The sequence below is a fragment of the Neofelis nebulosa genome, chromosome 3, assembly GCF_028018385.1.
Source record: "Neofelis nebulosa isolate mNeoNeb1 chromosome 3, mNeoNeb1.pri, whole genome shotgun sequence".
NCBI lineage: Eukaryota > Metazoa > Chordata > Mammalia > Carnivora > Felidae > Neofelis > Neofelis nebulosa.
Window position 1 is genome coordinate 14,956,797 of NC_080784.1, and position 15,225 is coordinate 14,972,021.

General features: G+C 44.9%; 1 protein-coding gene across 3 annotated transcripts in view; it reads left to right on the plus strand.

Moving 5' to 3' along the window:
• WWC2 (WW and C2 domain containing 2) overlaps window positions 1-15,225 on the plus strand; it is a 207,582-nt gene that overhangs the window by 22,393 nt on the left and 169,964 nt on the right. Inside the window, exon 1 of one of the 3 annotated variants that reach the window (XM_058719942.1) lies at window positions 224-285. The exons of the other annotated variants lie outside the window; for them this stretch is intronic. Within the exon in view, the coding sequence (XP_058575925.1) occupies window positions 239-285 (47 nt within the window). The 5' untranslated portion in view covers window positions 224-238. Of the gene's footprint in view, window positions 1-223; window positions 286-15,225 lie in introns of those variants that run through there. 3 annotated transcript variants of the gene reach the window in all.

A 15,225-nucleotide genomic window follows, 5' to 3' on the forward strand; every position in this document is an offset into this window, starting at 1 on the left:
ATTTATTGATAATTTAATGAATTTTATTAATTTTGAATTTTGATATAAAGCCCACTCAGTCATTTAAAAAGTGTATTGCTGGATTGTTTTCTAATACTTTATTTAGGACTTGTACAGTAATATTCATGAGAGTCATCTCATTTTTTTCTTCCTCTCTTTTGATGCTCCCTTTATTAGATTTTGGTCTCAGTGGTACACTGACTTCCTAAAATCAATATGGCAACTTTCGTTCGTTTCCATGGTGCAGCTCAAGTATCTCTGGAATTGGGTGTTCCTTGTAGCGTGGTAAGGTTCACAGTTGTGACTTCCCGTATGTATTTGATCTGCTTTTCCTGAAGGGTTAGTTCTTGCATAACCGTTTTCATAGCGGTATGGCTGATCAGGTTTTTGTCCCTGTCTTCAGGGATCAGTTCAGTATTTATATTTTCCTGGGAAATCATCAGTGTTTCAAATTTATTGGACAAGATAATCCCTTAATGTTCTTTTCCTTTCTACTACATCTGTGGTGGTTTTCCTGTTCTCATTTATTACCTTGTGTATTTGTGCTTTTTCATTTTTTTATCCTAGTTTAGGTTAGCTAATTGCTCAGCTATTTGGGTATTTCTTCTTAAAGCAACCAGCTGTTGAATTTATTCTTATTAAGTCGTCTTTTTCTAATTCAGTAGTTTGCTTTTATCGTTATTCATTCCTTCCTTCTGCTTTGTTTCTCATTTTTTGGGTAATTTCTTGAGATTGCATAATTTATTCTCATTGTTATTTATCGGTATTAGCAGTTAAAGCTATGAATATTCTTTGGATCTGATGGGGTTCAGGACATACTACCCCCAAATATGGCACACTCCTTAGTCTGTCATACTCCTCAACCGTTGTCCACTCTTCATCAGACCTAGCGTAAACATACACAAGTGTAACCACCTCTTTGGCTCGTCGTTTCCTTAGGAAGGCTTCCGTGTCGCATAAAACCTATTACATACATTTCTATGTTTCTCTTCTGTTAATTTGTCTTTGTCAATTTATTTTTTTAAAGTTTATTTATTTTTGACAGACACAGAAAGAGAGAGAGAGAGACAAAGTGCAAGCAGGGGGAGGGGCAGAGAGAGAGGAGACACAGAATCTGAAGCAGGCTCCAGGCTCTGAGCTGTCAGCAGAGAGCCCGATGTGGGGCTCGAACCCACGAACTATGAGATCATGACCTGAGCGAAAGTCAGATTCTTAACCGACTGAGCCACTCAGGCACCCGTGTCTTTGTCAATTTAATTTTTGGACCCAGCCAGGGACCTTAAGAGAGTCAAGGAAAAGTTTTCCCTTTTTTAGTTGTATCAGAGCTTCTGATAGGTTATGACTTCGTCGTTATTGTTTACTCATTCATTATTACTCAGTTTTGAATTCCTCTTTATGTCAGAATTTAGAATCTCTGGTAATTCAGACTTTCTCCAGAGAAGCATAGAAATGACTCACCTGATAAATTATTCAGATGTGTTCTGTAGCCAAAGAGATGATCCCAAGTGTGGGAAACGTCCCAAGTGTGGGAAATGTCCCCGGTGCTGCATCCCTGCCAGGGGTTTGGAGGTGACACGGGCTACGAGGCTGTTTGTAATGTGCATGGGGCACTGGGGCGGGGAAGGCTGGTGTAGAATTGCAGTCTTTTCTTTCAGTTGCCTTCATTCCCCTCATAGCTCAGGGCTGGAGGCTCTTACATAGAACAAGGTATTTTTCTCGGAACAAGGTGCAGGGGCGTGCTCGATTTTGCCAATTCTGTTTCCAAATGACTCCCATTCAGGGGTGCCGTGGGATCTGCCTTCATATGCCGAATTCAGTTTATCTGACACACAGTTTTAGCTGCCAGTGGGTGCTCCCTGGCAACTGTTCTGTTTCGGTGTCATAGCCGTGATTGCCTATAAAGCACTGTTTTCATAATTATAAAATTTTAGATAAGTTGGTTGTTATTTTATAAAAATGAATGCTAAAAAATGGAAAATACTCCTACGAGTGAAAAATATGACGACTCTTTCGCTTCAATCAAATGCTTATTTGATTTAAGGTAGCTGTCTCTATGTTCAGTTGTGAAAGAAAATCAAAATTAAAGATACTCATGTTGGCATTGTATCATACAATATTAGGTCTAAAATTTCATGATATCATCTACTTCCTTGCTCCCTCCCGCGCCCATGTAATGTAAGGCCTATGGAAAACTTTTCCTACTCAACTTAGTGTGCTTTTTTTTTTTTTTTTTTTTTTTTTAGTGTGCTTTTCTAGGAATTTGTTTTTTAATATCAAAGCAGAAGATTCTGTATACTCCTTGCTCAAACTGCCTCCTGTCTCTAGGTGTCTTCAGCGTTCTGGCAGAATTCATGCTCCTTCTCATGTCCTTCCCTCCAAATTAGAGGAAGAGTAACCTCCCACCTTCTCAGCCGCGCCGAACAGAAAGGCCTTTAAGACTGTGTAATGAACGCCCACGTTGGGCAGATGGCAAGTGTTGGCATCGGTCACGTCCAGGACTGGACGGGGGTGAGGCCTAGGACGCGGGACCCGAGGAACCACTCCCCCCTGTGCTGGTGCAGGTTTGGGCTCAGCCGTCGCATGGCGTGATGCCGAGAGGGAGGGCCTCCTCGAGTTTCGTGTCCTGGGGCCCCGGCTTGCCTCCCCGTAGTCCCGGCCCTGTCCGCTTCCTCCGCCCGTGTCCATCTTTCCTACTTCTGCACAGACCGTCTCTGGGGGCCTGTTTGTCCCCCGAGTAACTGAGACGCCACCATCTCGTCCACTGAGGTACCCGGGTAACTTTTGTTCGCTGCCGACCAGAACCGGGTGAGAGCCAGTTCTTGTTCTGGATGGGTTTGAGAGATGATGCCAGTGCTGCTCTCCCGGGAGTGCACACTGTGGAATCAAGATCTGCCCCTGGTAGCTTGTTTCTCAGTTGAGTCCTCCAAGACCCTATTATGGCAGGTGCAGTGACTGGCCCTTGTCCTTCTCGGCCCGGGAGGCATCCTGGTGCTTCTCAAAATAGGACTTGGTGGTAGACGTGTGATGTCCTCCTCTCTGCTCTGGTCATTTTCAAGGCTACTAACACTAGAAGTTTCTTAGGAGTAGCAGAGGAGCTATTGTAGATGAAATGGAAGTGATTTCCTTAGAACTTTCCAGGATTTTCAGGTCAGAGGATAGATGAGGTTTTTTTTTTTTCATGAAGTTTATTTATTTTTGAGAGAGAAAGTGAGTGAGCACCAGCAGGGGAGGAGCAGAGAGAGAGAGAGGGATACGCAGAATCTGAAGCAGGTTCCAGGCTCCAAGCTGTCAGCACAGAGCCCGACGAGGGGCTCGAACTCACGGACCGTGAGATCATGACCTGAGCCGGAGTCGGACGTTCAACTGACTGAGCCACCCAGGTGCCCCCGGATGGATTAGCTTTTACATCAAACCTGGTTGAGTGGATAGGAAGAATAATTTGGAAAGTCTCTAAAGCCTGTGTATGCTCACACTAGTTTATTTTCACTTACGAGTGAGAATGGGGAGATGATTTGGAAAAGGAAGCAGAATGCTGTACCAGAACTCTCTATTATTTACTACGCTCTGAGATTAGTTGCATTTTGAATTAGGTGCAGAGATGAGTGTGGGTAGATATTCGGTACATCAGTTATTTATTGCTGTGTAACACGCTACCTCTAAATTTAGTGGCTCGGGGGTGCTTATGAGTAGTTTCGTGACTCCCAGGCTCACTTGCACATCAGACTTCCTTCAGAGTATGATCCACGTTTCTCTAATGCGAGTGGGGTCTTCACTGTCCAGTGAACAGACACATTTGTGTTTCGGGCTCCCCACCGTCCCCGCTTGGAATTCTCCTGTTCCTCTTGTCATCCGTGTCCTGTGGATTCAGTAGGAGACACTTGCCGTTTTCGTTCTCTTTCAATACATCTGTTAACTCTTCATTCCGTCACTGATACTTAGTGTATGCCCGTTGTGGGAATCTACCCCTTTTGTTGAGGACTGGGTCAAGAATGGGCACGTGACCTGTTCTGGCCAGTGAGAGGTCAGGGGCAGTCCGCTGGAGGCCGGGGGCGGTGGGGGGTGGGGAGGCTGGACGAGAAGACGGTCTTGTTCTCGTCCATGGTGTTTCGCCTGGAACTGTGGCGTCCGTCGTGCTGCCCGCAGACGGTGAAGCCACGGACAGCGGCACGGTCCTTACCGTTGAGGCGCCGCAGCCGTTGGCTCTGGGGTGCCCACTGTCGCTGTGATCGGTGGAATAAAAGATTTTCTTACTGTCCGAACCAGCTTCAGGCCCAAAGCTTTTACTGGCAGCAGAAAACCTATAACCTCACCCATGGCCCTTCACATAGTATTGCGGTTCTAGAAAGCAGGATTTGGAATCTGATGGACTCTTAACTTTGTTTTGGTGCCTATGTAAGTGTATCATTTAATCCTTCCAATGTGATCCTTTTGTAGAGTAAGGAAACTGAGGTTCCGAGTTAGCTGAGCTTGTTGGGACTGAGCTAGGGCCCGAAATAAAATCAGGTCTATGTGACTCCGCTCCTCAGGGCCTCATCATTTAATGTGAAAAGTGGAGATATTCTATAATGCTGACCTCATAGGGTTGTTGGGGGGGATTAAATAGGTAATTTAGAGTTTTAAGTATATGGTCTGCTGAACAGACATCAATAAACAGCTGCTATTATCATTCGTGTTGCTGTTATTTTTCCCTGTCGTGTGCTCACCGCTTCGTACGGTATCTGGCACGTTTCAGGCTCTGCGTAAGTATTTGCTGACTCATGAATGATTCAGTGGCTAATTTCTCGGATTCTGTGACTTATGGTGCTCAGGCATGTGGCACCTCATCGTGCGTGCCATTTGACTACTTCACTAAGATTTCTGGCCTCCCCAGTGACATTGATTTGCATGTTCCTTGGCAGGAGGGAGCAAATCTTACCCTTTTCAGTTCTCCTACCTGGTTCAGTGGTAGGCATTTGAAGGCTATTAAAAATTAAATACTTGCCGTATTAAGAAGTGTGTTTCAAGAACTCTCTGTTTGGAACACTTGGCCCCTTGCGCTGACTATAACATTTTCATGGGAATTGAAAGTTTTGTAAAGTATCCTATTTGTTACCAGTTTTTTGGGCCGGGTTAATAGATTGAAGAGAATTTATTTTATGGATCACTTCTGAAATTCCTGTTTGCCTTACGCTTTGTATCAGAGGAACTAAAAAATTCTTTAGAAATATTTCCTTTGTTTGTCAGATTCTCACTGAGACGTGAACAGAGATATAGCGCCTCCGTCTCATGAGTTTAATAACTTTTTTTTTTTGCCTTCCGATAGACAACTGAATCTGAATTTTACTCTGAATTTCTGATTTCTGGCTTATTGTTATGCACTACATCATACTTTCTCTCAGGAGCTATAGGTCTGTATTCTTTCCTATGACGAGAACAATGGACATTCCATTCTGTCTGCCCTCTGCGGGAAGGTCATGGCACAGGTACAGTGAGACCTTGGAGGGATAGTTTACGTTAAATGTGGTTGGAACAGCCCAGTAAGCTCAATTTCTCTGTTTTAATCCATTGTTTTACTGTTGCGATAATCCTTTTTTTTTTTCCTGACTACATAGATAACTTTGCTGTATTTGTATTACCCATCAACACAGAAAAGAGTTGTCATTTTGTCCGTATGCTTCAGTAAATTAAGAAATGCTTTTGGGGCCTGGTTTCCTCTTTCTTTTTTTTAGGGATTTTATGAAGAATGGATATGCATTGTTTTGTGAGAATTAAATCTGATTTGCCAATAATGAGTAGGGTTGGAATATACAATTGTCTTTTATTTCCACGTCGAAGTGGCGTTCAAGAAGATCGTGGATCCTTTGGGTCCTAGAGACCGCGACTAAAAACGACCCAAGCACCTTTGAAATACCTTGATACTTCTTTTCTTTCTTTTAATTGCTCATCTCCTTGAAATAAATTCTTCCACATTCAACAGTCAACAAATAGTTAGTGGGCATCTGCTCAGAAAATGATGTGACTGATGCTGGACTACTTAACGACAACAACCACCACCACCTGAAACCCCTGGTCTCGTTTTCCTGCTCCTTTGCTTAATTATACTCTGACTTTTCAAAAGTAAACAGAGGCATGGGAATGCAGGCTGGTGCAGCCACTCTGGAAAACAGTATGGAGGTTCCTCAAAAAACGAAGAGTAGAACTACCCTAGGACCCAGCAATGGCACTACTGGGCATTTATCTATGGGATACAGGTGTGCTGTTTCGAAGGGACACATGCACCCCCATGTTTATAGCAGCACTATCGACAAGAGCCAAAGTATGGAAAGAGCCCGAATGTCCATCGATGGGTGAATGGATAAAGATGGGGTAAATGGAGTATCACTCGGCAATCAAAAAGAAGGAAATCTTGCCATTTGCAACTACGTGGATGGAACTGGAGGGTATAATGCTAAGCGAAATTAGTCAGAGAAAGACAGATATCATATGACTTCACTCATAGGAGGACTTTAAGAGACAGAACAGATGAATATAAGGGAAGGGAAACAAAAATAATATAAAAACAGGGAGGGGGACAAAACATACGAGACTCACAAATATGGAGAACGACCTGAGGGTTACTGGAGGGGTTGTGGGAGGGGGAGGGGCTAAATGGGGAAGGGGCACTAAGGAATCTACTCCTGAAATCATTGTTGCACTAGCTGCTACCTAAGTTGGATGCAAATTAAAAAAAATAAAAAAAAAAGTAAACAGTGGTCTTCTTAAATCCAGTGGCGAACCAATCAGGGCTGATTCAGGAAGACAGAAGCTGTTCCCTTTTCTAAGGCATAGCGAGCCTAGGACGCAGTCAGCTGCGCATTGCGGAGCGAGGAGAAGCTGGTGTAGAAGGTGCAGGCCTGAGCCAGCATTGGTCGCTTCTCAGGGTTCCTGGCGGTGACTGCAGCTCTGGCCGGCTTAGCTCCTCCGGCTGCAGGGGTGCAGTTCTCCCGATCTGGGGGTCGGAAGGCTGCGGCCAGCCTCTGTTGGGGTTCCACCGTCTACCTTCATTCGTGCCCGCTGATCTCACGGGAGCTCCTCTCCTTGCAAAGCCGCCGCGAACCCTCCAGGCAGAGGGGCGCGGGGCCAGGATTTGTGGCCACCCCGGGTGGTGGGTGGGGGGACAGCCAGCAGTCCCGCACGAGAGAAGCCTGCTTCTCAGGCTTCCTTTCATGTAGGACACGGTGGCCCCTTTCACCTGCTTGGGGCTTATCTGCCTTGCCTTGCATGAGGGTCCCCCCCACCTTTTGTCTCCTCTCCCTCCGTGTGTGGCCCTCTTCCCGTTCCCTCCTCCCTTCCCACCCACAAAGTTTTGTGTCACACGTCTTAAGAGCTTCGTCCTGGTGTCTTCGTTCTTCACCATGCTCTCTCCTTTGGGGGCCACTGTCGTCGTCACACGGGCGATCATTGTTTTCTGTTAGCGAGCCTCCCTGTGCTACGTACATCACGGAGACCAGGCGAGTCCCTCGTCTTTGCGTCGTTCCAGTAGTTCCCAGTAGTTCCCATAGTCGTAACTCCCTCCTTTACTGGCTGTATTATTACACAGTGGAGTCTCCTGCAGTCCCACCTCGAAAGAGGCTATATCGTTAGCAGTGTGTTATGTATTTGTCACCTTTTCTAAACAAAAAAAAATGCCTGTACTGACATATTTACTTTTTGTAAACAAAATGGGATAATATTAGATACAGTTTATAGCTTGAGCTTTTCACTTAATATCTTAGTTATCTTTCCCTATTCGTTCAGGTAGCTTTAATGCAAGCTTTTAATTAACAGCATCGTATAGAAGTTTCTTATAGTATTTATTTGTAGTATTTACGTGTCTATTGATAGGCATTGGGATCGTTTCCAGTTTTTTGCTCTTGTAAACGATACCCCAGTGACTGTCCTTACATGTACAACGGTGTGCGCTTTTGAAAATGTAAATCTTTTACGGGCACCTGGGTAGCTCAGTCCCTTAAGAGTCCGATTTAAGCCCTGGTCATGATCTCGAGGTTCGTGGGTCTGAACCCTGCATTGGATACACTTCGGATCCTCCGCCCTCTCTGCCCTTCCCCCTCGCGCTCGCTCGCTCTCTCTCAAAAGTAAAAAATAAACATGCAAACAAATTTAAATCCTTTATTTTGAAATTATTTTAATCTTACAGAAAAATTGTAAAAGTAGCACAGAGGACCCTGCCTCACCTCTTCTCCAGGCTCACCAGGTATTGTGAACATTTTTGCCGCATTTGCTTTATGATTCTTCTCTTTTGAAAATTTATGGAGAACTTTTGTTTTCTGAACCACGTGAGACTTTGCATATACATTTTGTCCCTTTCCCCCCGTGTTACTTCAGAATGTGCACGTTCAAGAACAAAGTTGGTTTCTTATCCAACCGCAGTACAGTTTCAAGATTCGGGAAATCTGCTGTCAGCACAGCATTTCATCAAGGGAGCATTGCTCCCTTGGTGTCCTTCCCCGCTGCCCGTGTAGGGGTCAGAGCTGAGCATCGCAGTTAGTTGTCACGTTTCTTTAGTTTCCTTTAATCTGGAACCCGGATCATCAACCCTTTATGGCCCTGACATTGCTGAAGACTGCAGGTCAGTCGTTTTAGAACATGGTCCTCAGTTTGGGTCTGTCCGATGCTACTCCGCGATTAGATTCTCGACTCCGTGTCCTGGGCAGAGTGTACTGTCACCTTGTGCCGTGTTGTGTCCTTTTCATGCGTCACAGCAGGGGCGCGCGGGGTCCTGGTCCTCCTCGGTCGTGGTCGTGCTGTGTTGATCACATAGTTGAGGTGTTGTCTCGTCTCTTCCCTTGCTTCTTCTCAGTCTCCCGTGTGCTCCTCTCGATGCCAGCTCACCGGGAACCATCCAGACAGAGGGGTGCTGAGAAATTATTTACTCTTTTCTACCTTGTAAGCGAACAAGGGGTGTGGGGAAGACACTTTGAGAACGTAAAAAAGTCCTGTTCCTCTTCAGAATTCCCCTTAGATTCAGCATCCATTGATGCCCACGCTTTGCCTGCCTCCCATCTTGATAGATTTCAGAATGTTGATTTTCTGCCCTTCCCATTCCCCCCACTTGTACTCTTCATCATAGTATAAGGACGAGCCTTCTGCTGTCACCTATTTTTATGTGTCCGTTTCATTGTCATTGTGGTTGATACGCTATTACTGTCCTGCGGGTACTTAAATTCTGACCCCTTCAACGTGCAGGATCTTTTTGGAGGATACATTTCTACGTGTGAAATGGCCTTCTCTGTACATGTACGCTTTTCATAGCTATTTTCAGTGTTGCCCTCACAAAGTGTGTTCATTCCCACCAGCAGTGTTTGAGAATGCTTGTTTCCCTCACAACTTTGCTGTGATTCTGGGGTCTGCCTGTCTTTCCTGATCTGACGGGGTGGAGTTGGGGGGAGGGAAACCTTCTTTAATCGTTAGACTGGATTCTTTTAGTAGCTTCCTTGGAAAATGTTTTTCTCATGTTTAAATTTGGTTGTTTTTTTTTCTTCTTATAATCTGCAAAAGCTCGTATTTAAATGCTTATAGCAGTTAGTCATTTGTTAATGTACTGTATTTTTTTCCATATAGATGTTATAGAGTTTTATGGTGTTTAATGTTTTGAATCTTTATTTAATGAGTTTTCCCAGTCTTTTCCCTTGTGCTTTTGGGTTTTGTCAAATGCCTATACAGGCCTTCTCTGTCTGAAGATTATGAAAATATTCTTCTATTTTTGTCTAGTCTTTAAAAAAATTTTTTTTTATGTTTTATTTTTTATATCTGAGAGAGACAGAACATGAGCGGGGGAGGAGCAGAGAGAGAGGGAGACACAGAATCCAAAGCAGGCTGCAGGTCCCGAGCTGTCAGCACAGAGCCCGACGCGGGGCTCGAACCCACAAACCGTGAGATCATGACCTCAGCTGAGGTCGGACTCTTAACCGACTGAGCCACCCAGGCGCCCCTTGTCTCGTCTTTTTTTAAAAAGAAATTATTTTATACATTTAATCTTCAACTCATCAGGAGTACGTTTTCCCGTTATTATTTCACATGTTCGGGGCCAGGCTCCCCTTTCCGCTGCACAGCAGATGCACCTTCTGGTGATGTCTGTATCATTCTCATTTCCACCACCCAGGAACAGGGTCTTCTTCGACTCTTCTCCAATGCTTCTTTCTTTGGCTCTTGCTAAGACACTCTCCTTGTTCTTCACCTTGATCTTTGACCGCCACCCCCCCCCCCCCCCCCGCTACTTGGGTTTTTTTTATCGCGTCTTTAAAAATCAGTCTTTTAAAAATTCTGTGTCCGTAGGGACCATGTACCCGTGACCGTTGCATCACCACTGCCAGCCACAAATGCTTGGCACATAGAGAAGCTGCCCTTCTTGAGTTGACCGGCTGTTCCAGGATTTTGATAGTAGCTCTCAGTTCAGTCTTTTTTATTAGTGTCTTAGAGGAATGTCTATCACATTAGCAGATTGGATAAAGCGGGGGAAAGATCAAGTACACGGCACATCACAATGCGTTGTGGATTTGAGTAAAGTAATGAACTCAGTGAAACCTAATGCAACAATGTACGGCCTTGTAGAAGGATCTAAAACCTATTGTATAAGTACGGTATTTCCTGATGGAAACGTAAGGGGAAATGACTTAAAAGTTTTCATTGATAACTTGGGTTTAACATAATTGAAGAGGGTGATCTTGTTTCTGAAGATGTTAAGGTGTCCTTATATGACCAGAGGAGTAAATTCTGCTTTTTCCTGTGAGGAATTATATTTAGAATATTCTGTCTGGTTTAGGAATGTGAGTCCTGTGGAGCGCCTTCAGAGCCGAGGGCTTAAGGGATAGTGCGTCATAGGAATTGCGTCACAGGAGGATGGTTGGTGAAAAGGCAGATGCTTAGCCTGAAGAAGAGAATATTTCAGGGGGCAGGGAAGTGTCTCACAACTGGATGATCATATAATTTTATTGTCTAACGCAGGAGTCTTTGAGAGTGAAAGAGGTCAGTGTTAATAATTATGCCGAGATGATGGGCGTAAACTGGGACTCTTCAGGGCAAGTGGAAACATATGGTCGTCTACTTAAAATAATCTTCAAACATTTGAATGTCTGTTATGTGAAAGAAAGATTAAACCTCCTCTGTGGGAGAGATTGGGCCAGTGCATTTGTACCAACCCATCAAATATTTGTGTATGTATTTTTTGCAGGTACTGTGCAGATGTCCGTTTTCTCATTACCTGTAGCATAACCATTTGTGTGCTCAGGGTCCTGTACCTTTCACTAGAGGAAGTTAGAACCCATGCCTTTGATGGCTTTTATGGAGACCTTGCCCCGAGGTCGTGGGATCAGAACCTGTGCATTCTGGATTAGGGCGTGGCCCCTCCCGCCCATTCTCCACAGTACTGGCCGGCAAGCCCTTTGTCTCTGGCCTTCCCCCCCCCCCCCCCACTTTCAGCTCTAGTGCTGTTGTCTTGTTCACTGTAACACCTCTCCTCCTAAATACCTTTCTGTTAAATGTTTTATTTCTGTGAGTCTTGGTTTTATGCCAAACAAAAGAGGTACCTTTTCTTCCTCGTGGCAGGGCCATCTCTTCAGCTTTAAGGGCTACAGACTTCAGATGTGCTCATTCTTTCTGTGGGTGCTGTGGTCATTCCTTGGCTTCCACCGGGTGCTGATGGGGTGCTTGGTCCTCTAGTACCTTGTTTAGCCCTTCATAACAGCTCTGAGTGGCACATGGGACTGTTTCCATTTTCTGTGTAAGGGTTGAGAAGGGTTCATCTCCGCTGGAGGTGACCCAGCCCGTAGGTATACCAGATGGATCTAAGCCTGGGTCTCTTCCTTTGTCCCCTTATGTATGTATTTATTTATTTAAATTTTATTTGATGGGGGGAGGGGCAAAGGAAGAGAGAATCCCAAGCGGCTGCACACTCAGCGCAGAGCCCGATGTGAGGCTCGATCCCACGACCCTGGGATCATGACCTGAGCTGAAATCAAGAGTTGGATGCTGAGCCGACTGAGCCATTCAGGTGCCCCACCCACGTATGTATTTATTTGACCAGTATCAGAGTGCATTGTGCCAGACTTCGTCTCTCCCAGATTCATAGCAAGTCTCCTCCCCCCGCTTCTTCCCACAAGCGCACGCTCGAGTCACATGGGGCACTTTTCTGTACCTTCAGAGTGCCAGATTTCTTCCTGCTGGGGTCAGTAAGACAGACCCAGCCACTGTCCCCATGTTGTTGGGGGTCTAGTTGAGTAAACAGATCGAGAATATCAGTTTTGTTTTACATATCACGATATTTAAGAAGACAAGTACAGAATGTAATGGCAGTGTGCTGTGTGGCCCTTGACCTACTCTGGGAGTCAAGGAAGCTTTCCAGGGGAGCTGAGGAAGTGCCATTGAGACAGAAACCTGAAGGATAGTAGGAGTTAGCTAGAGAGGAGTGGGATGAGACTGCTTTGGGGGACAGAGGACAGTGCACGTGTAGAATCTCTGGGGGAGAAACTTGATGTCCTAGAGGTTCAGAAGGAATCCGTGTGTGTGTGTGTGTGTGTGTGTGTGTGTGTGTGTGTGCATGCGCACCTGTATGAGGAGAGAGAAAGAGAGAGGGAGATGCTTGATACAAGACTGGGGAATTACGCAGGGGCTAGATCAAGGTCTTGGTAGATTCTCTGGACGACCAGGTAGTTTTTCTTTCCTTTTAATTTTATGTGTTTTTTGCATACGTGAAGCGATCACGTAATGGGATTTTCAAAGGACCGCAAAGGGCCCGGTGGTGTTGTCTCCTTCCTGCCTCGTGTCTTCCGCCCTCCAGTTCCCTTCCCTGGAGACCCCTGTAGCCTCACTTCCTGCGTGACCTTCCACAGAAGCTTGTGCACAGACGGGTAGATAGGCGACGATGTATTTTTCCTCCCCCCTTTTTACGCAAATAGCAGAATATTATACAGACTGTTTGGCATACGTTACTTTTTTCAGTTAACATGTTTTAGATGCCGTTCCATGGCAGTAAAGGAAGAGCTATTTTGTTGGCCCGCAGCCCTCTCGGTGGCTTCCCAGGTGTCATCTGAAACCGGCCTCCATTAGTGGAAGGCAAGGAGAGACCCGAGAAGAAGGCAGGCGCTCCAGGTGTAGGTGGCAGTTTTCACGAGCAAAGGAAACTGCCTCGCAAGGCTTCCCTGGGTGGCAGCAAGACAAGTGGATCCCTGCACCGCCCGCCAAACTGTGGAAGTCTGTACGGAGGCCCAGCCCGGGTTCAGTCAGCATACCGTGCAGGTGTTCTCAACCTCACATCACTGTCGCAAGGCTCCGTCCCTGGAGCAGCCTCTGGGAGCGGGACAGGCAAGCCGACCCTACTTCCTAAGAACAGGGGAGGCGGTGAGGAGCCTCTGATTGCCCAGGTCCGGTCATGGGTCACTCGGCAGCTATGTCTGTCCGATGACCTCTCTCAACCGATTTCGTTCGTTCTTCTGGCTGCATGGTATTCTGTTGCAAGTATATATCTAACGCCAATATACCTGACGAGTGCAGTATTGCCGAGGTAGAGGATAACTAGTAAACCGTTAGTGTTTCAGGCGGGAGATGATGGGGCCTTGGATTCAAATAGCGGGGGTGGAGCTTATATGTGATCAATCGATCTACAACAAAAGAGGCAAGAATATATAGTGGGGACAAAACCATAAATGTGAGACCTGCAACCATAAAACTTCCAAAAGAAGACATAGGCAGGGATCACTTGAACATCAGCTTTAGTAAGACATATTTATGGATATGTCCTTGTAGACAAGAGAAACAAAAGCAAAAATAAACTAATGGGACTGCACCAAAATAAAAAGCTTTTGCATAGCAAAAGAAACTCTCAACAGAACAAAAAGGCAACCTACTGAACGGGAGAAGATACTTGTTTTTTTTTTTGTTTTGTTTTGTTTTTAATTTTATTTTTTAAAATTTACATCCAAATTAGGTAGCATATAGTGCAACAATGATTTCAGGAGTAGATTCCTTAGTGCCCCTTCCCCATTTGGCCCATCCCCCCTCCCACAACCCCTCCAGTAACCCTCAGTTTTTTCTCCATATTTATGATCTCTTATGTTTTGTCCCCCTCCCTGTTTTTATATTATTTTCGTTTCCCTTCCCTTATGTTCATCTGTTCTGTCTCTTAAAGTCTTCATATGAGTGAAGTCATATGATTTGTGTCTTTCTCTGACTGACTAATTTCACTTAGCATAATACCCTCCAGTTCCATCCACGTAGTTGCAAATGGCAAGATTTCATTCTTTTTGATTGCCGAGTAATACTCCATTGTATATATATACCACGTCTTTATCCATTCATCCATCGATGGACATTTGGGCTCTTTTCATACTTTGGCTGTTGTTGATAGTGCCGCTATAAACATTGGGGTGCATGTGTCCCTTCGAAACAGCACACCTGTATCCCGTGGATAAATGCCTAGTAGTGCAACTGCTGGGTCGTAGGGTAGTTCTAATTTTAGTTTTTTGAGGAACCTCCGTACTGTTTTCCAGAGTGGCTGCACCAGCTTGCATTCCCACGGGAGAAGATATTTGTAAGTAATATGTCTGATAAGGGGTTAATATCCAAAATGTATAAAGAACTTACACTCAACACCAAAAATCCCAAACAATCCAATGAAAACGTGGGGAAGGACATTTTTCCAAAGAAGATACACAGATGGCCAAATGACGCACGAAAAGGTGCTCACTGTCATTCATCAACAGGGAAATGCAAATCAGAGCTGCAGTGAGAGATCACCTGATACCTGTCAGAATGACTAGCCTAGAAAAGACCAGAAATAACAAGTGTTGGCAAGGATATGGAGAAAAAGGACTTGTGAGCTGTTGGTGGAACGTTGGTGCAGTCGCTGTGGAGAATGGTGCGGAGGTTCCTCAAAAAATTAAAAATAGAAATACCATGAGATCCAGTAATTTCACTCCTGGGTATTGACCCGAGGATAATGAAAACACTAATTTGAAAAGATACTCGCAGTGCTATGCTTATTGCAGCATTATTTATAATAGCCAAGATGTGGAAGCAACCTAAGTATCCATTTGTAGATGAATAGATAAAGAGATGTGGGATATATAAATGGAATTTTATTCAGTCATAAAAGAGAATGCAGTCTTGCCATTTGTGACAACATAGGTGGACTTAGAGGGTATTAAGTGAAATAAGTCAGAGGGACAGATTCCATATAATTTCACTTATATGTGGAATCTAGAAAACCAGATG